General features: G+C 50.1%; 1 protein-coding gene across 2 annotated transcripts; it reads right to left on the bottom strand.

Moving 5' to 3' along the window:
- Positions 1-1065: 1065 nt before the first annotated feature.
- On the bottom strand, positions 1066-7371 carry lmbrd2b (LMBR1 domain containing 2b). 2 transcript variants are annotated; one of them, XR_005895500.1, is made up of 18 exons: positions 7198-7371; positions 7000-7112; positions 6505-6603; positions 6251-6418; positions 5952-6162; positions 5799-5873; positions 5601-5714; positions 4958-5141; positions 4369-4550; positions 4123-4256; positions 3828-3933; positions 3633-3730; positions 3213-3316; positions 3080-3126; positions 2783-2897; positions 2575-2701; positions 1542-2475; positions 1066-1499 (listed from the first exon to the last, which is right to left on the bottom strand). XR_005895500.1 is itself a non-coding variant. In XM_041059316.1 (17 exons), exons 1-17 carry the CDS (start codon positions 7369-7371, stop codon positions 2412-2414), a joined length of 2115 nt encoding a protein of 704 aa, XP_040915250.1. In that variant the 3' UTR covers positions 1066-2411. The 2 variants fall into 2 exon arrangements, 1 of the variants encoding a protein (XP_040915250.1); XM_041059316.1 differs by having other exon boundaries at positions 1066-2475.
- Between the last annotated feature and the right edge of the window lie 590 nt (positions 7372-7961).

Raw genomic sequence — 7961 nt, 5'->3', positions numbered from 1 at the left:
CACAGGGAGAAATGATGACAGTGAATCAGCTGATGGACACAGAGGAAGGGTTTCACTGTAGAACCTAAATTATTGTTCTCAAGAAATTAACTATGAACTTGATGCAGCTGCACAAACATATTGCACAGTGTGTACAGTTCATGTCTGATGCTGCCCTCTAGCTGGTGGTTGAACAGGAAAGGTACCAGGAAAACCAGATTATACAAAGCAATGTAACACTGGGAAGTGACGTTGGTTATTTTACCCACTGAACGGGGGCAACTTAGCCAGCATCACAACAACTGCCCCCTGAGAGGTTTGTCAGGAGCTGCCACTGGATAAGAAACACAACAATAAAACAGGAAACTCTGAAAGACAAAAGGTCCAGAAACAACAGGTTGAAGGCCTCGTGCAGCTGAACTGATCAGGACCAGTCACACCAGTAAAATCAGTAAAACCATTACTGTCGTCCTCACAGTCACGTCACATGTTTAACTGTCCTGGACGTGGGTGTAATCCTGATCCAAGTCCAGGGAACCTGATGTTCTCCAGATTCATTGTAGCATCAGCTCCAGGATCCACAGAGTGTGAGCTGGAGGCGGGAAAACCCTGTCCCATCATTGGCTGCTCCAGAAACATCAGTTAAAGGATTGAGAGATTTAAAAAGAACAAAGAACATGCAGCAGGAAAACTGGAAAACTTTGATCAGTGTGTGATATTAACTGGGATTAAAGCAGAAGAGGATATGTGTGAAATAATAAATGAAAGCTTTCTGCTTCACAGGGACAGGCGACTGGTCCCAGATCAGATCTCTGCAGACCTGCCAGTGAATCATCAGCGTGGAGGGTGAGGACGACTTCAGGCTGAACAGGTGGATAATTACACTTTGAACAGTGTGAGCACATTGAACAGTGACTGAGGCCCAGGAATGAATGTTTGAAGCTGGTTAATGATCTCAGGCCTGATTGGTTCTGAACTCTCAGAGGATTCTGGGTGATGATGGACTGTGCTGGGATGCAGTGTGATCCAGCTCCAGGTGCAGCTGTTGGTAAAGTGTCAGGTTTTAGCAGGTGACACAGTCACAGGTGACGCACAGCAGCTCAGTGTTGTTACTCTGTGAAAACCTTTATTGAGCGACAGGACACTGACAGCAGGTTAAAGCAGACATCAGCTCAGATCTAACCTCTGTCTCCACAGTCAGAAGTAACACGTGCTGAGATCATGAACACAATAAATATTCACCACACAATCACAGACTTCATCAGCAGAATCACAGTGTGATCAGACAGAGGGAGGGGCCACTAAGATAAGAGTTAACAGGAGGCTTCATAAATACAAACACATCTTCATTAATCATTGATCATTGATCATTGATCAGCCCATTGAATACAAAACCTTATCACATATTTACAGAGCAGCGTCACTGACGGGACGTGAACAGGTGAGAATGTGAAGGTGAACACTGGACTCAGATCAGTTTCCTCCTGATGATCAGCTCCTCTGACGGAGCTCAGCTGAACCTGCTGGCAGATTCTCTCCATGGACACCTGAGTGAGTGACACCTGAGTGAGTGCTGAACTCTGACCGTGTTTACTGGAGCACACCTGTGTTTTTACCTGTTTTCACACGTTTACCACAAACCAATAAAATAAACTGAATCTAAAACCAGTTGGTTAAAGTTGTTTAACTGCTGCTGAACTTCATGTAGTAAAATAAATGGATCCTGTTCTTAGAAAGTGAAACACAGAACACAGGTGTGGTCCTTCACAGGTCACGTTTCCTCTGTTTGACTCTGTAACAAACTGGATTCAGACTGTGGATGAATGAATGAATCATCTGCCATTTTCATCAAAGGTCACAAACGTGACAGTTCGAAACATGTCAGATTAACCAGTGAACTGTGAACACTGGACTCAGAGGAGTCCGGATGGTTCTCACAGCAGGATGTCAGGACACCTTCACGTGACACGTGTTCACACCTGATCATTACATTCATTCATTTCTTCTTCTGCTGCGTCTGAAGGTGAAACACGTCAGACAGTTCAGAGAAGACGAGACGGACACGTCATCACGTCTCAGTTAAATAAATCCACAACATGAACATTTAGGTCAAACAATAAAATCTATAATCAAACGTACGCAGCTTCATTAAACCGCTCAGGACAGTGACGTGATGTGTGGGACACAGAGACGCTGCTGATCCACAGGGGTCCACATCAGGCTGATACCTGTCAGAGGCTGCTGTCCCACCTGAGCGTCTTCACTGACCTGCAGCCGAGCTGGACACCAACACTGGTCAAAGTCAAAGGAAATGTCTCCTGTTTTTTTTTTTTTTCAGTTGCAGTGCATGCTGGGAGATGCAGGTGGAGGCGGTGACAGTGATGCTCAGGTCCATTCCAGTTCAGGCTTCTCCTTCAGACGTCTCCTCCCCGTCAGACATCATCAAATATCCGGCTGCGAGACGACGACATGGACAGATACCGTCCTCCTGCGTGTCTGCAGGACGGACGGACAGACACACACACATTAGTGACAGAGGGAGCCATCAGGATCATGTCATGGTGGTGAACCCACAGATGAGGACGTCCTGTTTACCTGCCAGACTCTGTGTCCAGAGGGTCGTCCGTCAGAGTCTCAGCGTTGAAGTCCAGAGGTTCAGCGTCCTGCAGCAGCTCGATGCGGTCCCTCTCCGCTCGACTCCCGGAGCGAGAGTATTTGGCCTCTGTTCATCAGACAACACTTTGATGAAGGATCCGGAGAAATGTGAGAGAAGTGTTGACGTACCTGCTGCTGACTGACTCACGTCTGCTGCTGCTGGAGTTCACGCCGTCTGAGTAACTGGTCTCCTTCATCTCGTGGCTGCTCCTGTTCCTCGCAGCGTACTCCTCCCTCTGGTTTCCGTAACGCTCCTTCCACTCCTGCAACACGCAGCACATACATGTTCATGTTGGCGTGACGCTGACGTGCTCTGACAGAAACATACTGAGACCAGCGAGCACAGAGGAGCTGATGGTTGTTGATGGTGACTCATCTGTGTTTCAGTTCACACGTGAGTCTCTGTCCTGCATGATGTGCTGGACGGAGACAAACAGCTACTCACCCTCCGTCTGTTCTCTCCATCCTCGACCCTCTGACGCTTTCTTTTCTCTGTAAAGAGGAAAGCGGTTGTTCAGTCGACCGTCACATGACCTGCTCCTGTCCCGTGTAACCGTGAACGCGGTCACGGAGCTTACCCCGTCGGATCAGCTCCTTCCCCTCGTCGATCAGGTCGGAGGTCATCTCGCTGTCGCCCATAAACTGCTGGAAGCCCAGAAGGTTCAGGCAGCGAGTGCCCAGGCTGAGGAGAGAGTTGGTTAGAGGCCGGAGCTGCAGTCTCTGCTCTCTGAGCAGGCAACGCTTTTTCAAACCTTCAAAGGCCCAAATTCAAGGGTTTTCCAGACTTTTCCAGACCTGCAGCTCAGCAGCTGTACTGATGCTCCTGCTGTGATCACATTCATCTGAGTCACTGAGAGAAACTTAGACACATCTGCTGCTCGTAGCCTGTTTCAGTAAAACACTTTGTCTTTGGCTTTATCATGACTGACAGGTCGCAGCTCTGCTCGCTGAGGGCGGGGCCTGAAACCCTGATCACACCTGTCTGACACGTGTCTCACCTGAAGTAGGTGGCGATGCAGAGGATGACTATGAGCATGGGGTAGTAGATGTAGAAGCCGTTAGCGATAAAGGAGAGGACTCGCATTGATCCCATGATCTGAAAAACAACAACCAGCAGATGAGTAGTTTAACACCTGAGGCCGTACAGGAAGTATGAGGAACACCTGGTCACATGCTGTGTAAAGGTGAGTTACTGAGGTGTAGGCCGTCTGCTCCTTCTGCTGGTGGGAGATGGCAGAGTCCATGTGGATCAGACCCAGGAAGTTCAGACACAGAGGAGGAGTGAGACGACAGAACAACCTGAGAGTAAAGTTCAGGAGGAAACGTTAGTCTGCATCATGGTGTGTGCTCACCTGTCCCTCCACCACCTGAGACTGGACGTCTGTCTCTGAATCACCTGCTGGACTCTCTCCTGATGTTTATCATGAGACCTAACACTTAACTAACCTAACAGACACTTAGACCTAACTAACACTTCCTGTCACTTACATGCCGCTGAACTGGAGGCTGTAAGCATCCGTCTGGTGATGGGAGGCCAGGTAGTAGTAGTTAAAGACCCGGATACGGAACACGGTGGAGTACACGCAGGTGCACAGGAAGAAGATTGTGATGAAGCACGCCATCTGGTGGACGGAGGCCGTAAAGAAAACCAGTGAGACAAAGTGTTCCTGACTAACCGCACTGTGTGTGCTGATTCACCTCACCGCAGGTCACCTGTGCAGGTGTGCGCCTCACCTCGATGTACAGGTAGTTGTAGTCTCTCTCAGCGAGCTGGATGAACACGGCGAACAGAGAGAGGACGGGCCGGGTGCTGAAGAAGGTGCACTCAGACCAGACCACGGCCACGCTGAACAGAGTCAGGACCACAGACAGCAGCCGATAAGACCAGCGCTTCAGGAGGCACTCCCAGTACCACTCTGACACACACACACACACACACACACACACACAGGTGCACGTATCATCACTGTCTGTTTCAGGTGGGTGCAGTCTGTAGTTTGAGCACAGAGTAAACCACTGACAGTAAACTGACTGAACTGTTTGAACAGGTGAAATTAAAGGTGCGCTGTGGTTCACACTGAACACACGTGGATCTCTGAGGCCTGATGAACATGCTGAACGTTTCCACTGTTGATGTTTTGTTCCTTTATTTTTGTTGTTGTTTGTTTCTACATTTCTAAGCTAACAAACAGGGAGGCACTGGTAATGTTTCCCTCCGTGGAAGGTTCTGAGGACAAACTATCACTGTAGAACAGGTAGACTTACCTGTGTAGGAAAGTCTGGATGTTTAAAACGGGCCTGGAGGCCCTGAGCTCAGACCCACCTACAGTCGGTGTGTAGACGTATCTGCTGAACCAGCCGGCCGGCTCAGAGGACGGGAAGCTGTGGACAAACTGGTGGGTTGAACTGGTCTCGTTCTTGGCCACGTCCTCCAGATGGATGGCCTGTTGCAGGAGGATCTGCCACTGCACACGAGTCCTGTTGTGTCTCTGAACCGCGTAGATCACCTGCACACACACACAGAGTACAGGTGATACACCTGTGTGTACCTGTCCTGTTCCACCTCATGGTTCTGTGCATGTGTTTAAATGTTGATTAGTCATATTTCCCCTCTGACACGTTCACATGCCACAGCATGAAAATCAGATATTACTAATAATATTGATCTGTACTGTTCAGGTGTCGCTGTAAACCAGCACCAGGAAACTGAAGCAGCTAAATGGAATTCAGCCATCTGATCATTTACAGGTGTGTCCTCCCCGCGTCACATGACATGAATATTTAAAGGTAAAACTCGTTTACAGGAAACTTCTCAGTGAGACGGAGAAGAAAAAAAACTGAATGATTTTCCTCCTCTGTCACACCTCAGATCAGCGTGATGTGTTCATGGACAGTTACAACAACAGGTGCATTTGTGGACGTTCCGACGTGAAGGAGACGTCACAGAGTCGGTGGCGTCCTCTCACCTGTTTATGAAGCTTCACCAGGCTCTTCTCACTGGGATACGTGGTCTGTTTGTCATCAAAGTCCTCGTAGTCGTCCATGTTCCTGCCCATCTTCTCCTGGTAATCCACCGGGCACTGAGGGGAACGGTCGGATCAATCAGTCGGATCAATCAGTCGGATCAGTGGCTTCTGATCTCTGACTCCATGTGTTCCACTTACCTTTCTCAGAATGGTGTCGATGTACTTCCTCAGCGGATGGTTGTATTTGATGGACTCGCTGACTTTCCTCACCTCCTGCAGCAGAAAAGACTTTACATCAAACACTGAAACGAGTTAAACACGTCACAGAGGCGTCCACGGCCTGTCCCTCACCTCCATCACGTCCTCCAGGTTCTCCTCCGCATCTGCCTTCTCCGTCATCAGCTTGGACGCCTTGAAGTACGTCTTGATGAGCAGGTGTCCGTGTCGTGAGGCGTTCCAGTAGGAGCGAGGGATTTCCACCAGACCGTAGCCGAGCAGCAGCACCAGCAGGAACAGGCCCCAGGTGTTAGCGGCCGTGATCCCGATGGTCTGGAGCTCGTACCTGAATCACATCAGGAAGACAAAGCCACACACCTGTCACTCCCTGGGCCCGGGCAGGTGTTTCACTGTCTTTATGTGAGTCCACTCACCAGGAGAGATGCCACTCAGGGTGAACGGCCACGTATATGAGCAGAGAGCCGAAGATCAGCAGGTAGGTCCCGTAATAAATAGCATTTTCTATCAGAGCGGTTTTAATCTTCCCGGTGATGGAGAAGCCTCCAGAGCGAGCGTACGACTGCATGAAGGGCAGCAGCAGCCTGAGAACACACGGCAATCACATGAACCCTAACCCACTCACAACCCTGAAGCCAACACAGCTACATGTTCACACGCTCATACTCACCACGTGAGACACTGGGACGTCCAGTACACCACCCTCCAGAACACAGGCATGATGCCGTCAGGGATGTAGCTCCACGGCTTGTAGCACGGCTTTGGTGCGCTGTCAGAAACATCAGCAGGGACACGGTTCAGGTTCAGGGAATCAGAGAGCAGAACCTGTGACTCAGGCTGAAGGTGATGAACCAGCCTGTGCTCTGTTCACTCACCTGATGCTTCATTCAAATGTTGTCTGGTTTGTTTTTAAGTATTTTACTGAAAATTAAAAGTTATAATTTTAAAGTCAAGCCTTCACGTGATATTCTGTCTGACCAACAACACCTGTAAATATTTACTAATCAATAATCAAATTAGTTGCAGATTTATTTCCTGTCAGCTGAGAAACTTTACTTGACTCATGGTTTCATCTCTGTTCCAGGTCCCTGCAGGACTCAGTAATAATGAACAGGAAACAATGAGCCCTCAGGTGACGCCTCCGCTCAGGTGAGTGCAGACTCACCTTTTAGTGGGCGTGACAGATGTGTTTGCTGTTGTGTGGTTGGATGGTAACGGGCTGACGGAGGGAACAGGAGCGTGCTCCTCATGGTCTATCTTACACTGTTTGTAGATGGTCTGTAAGGACAGAGAGACACACACACATATAAACCGAGTCCTTGTGTCTCTGGATGTGAGGACAGAGCGGTGCTGCAATACTGACTGTGCTGACATCCAGAGGTAAGATGAAGACGATGAGGAAGCACAGGTACCAGGCCAGCAGCGTCCCGAACAGCACCATCCGCTGCTGCTTCCGGAAGTCTCCGTACCGGTGCAGCAGGAACAGCGCCAGGAAGAACACCACCACGATCTCGATACCCAGAGCGGCCCCGCTCATCCTGCCGCACTGCTGTCAGTCAGCGGCCTGACGGGAACCTGCGAGGGAACACGGGTTTAACCATCCGCCCCCCGCCCCGTCTGTACGAGCATCAGCAGAACCCTGACATGTTTCTGGGGGGGGGGGGGGGGGGGGGCAGCTCTCTGTCTGAGCCGAGACAGATCTGACAGGTAAACTACAGGTAAACTACAAGAGTGATGACAGAACACACCTGAAAAACACGAACCGGTCAGTGGTCAGCTACACTGCTGCGACTACTGCAGCGAGGAGGGAGGTGGTGTTCCACACACACACAGTCTGTATGTGTGTATCACCCCCCCCCCCACACACACACACACACACACAAACACACACACAGTCTGTATGTGTGTATCACCCCCCCCCCCCCCCCCCCCACACACACACACACGCACGCATATCTGTACATTATACCCGTATGAACACGTCGCTGATCCACAGTCAGCCAGATGTGTGCGCTGTCAGAGGGCAGATCCAGATGTAAGCAGCTGGCTGGTCTCCGGTCAGATTACCTCCGCCGTGACGTTACAGCTAGCTAACGCAGGCTAGCAAAACACCGTCGCTGACGTGTC

The sequence above is a fragment of the Toxotes jaculatrix genome, chromosome 16 (genome assembly GCF_017976425.1).
Source record: "Toxotes jaculatrix isolate fToxJac2 chromosome 16, fToxJac2.pri, whole genome shotgun sequence".
NCBI classification, from domain to species: domain Eukaryota; kingdom Metazoa; phylum Chordata; class Actinopteri; family Toxotidae; genus Toxotes; species Toxotes jaculatrix.
Note: the sequence above shows the minus strand (reverse complement) of the source record. Positions and strands in the feature narration are given on the sequence as shown.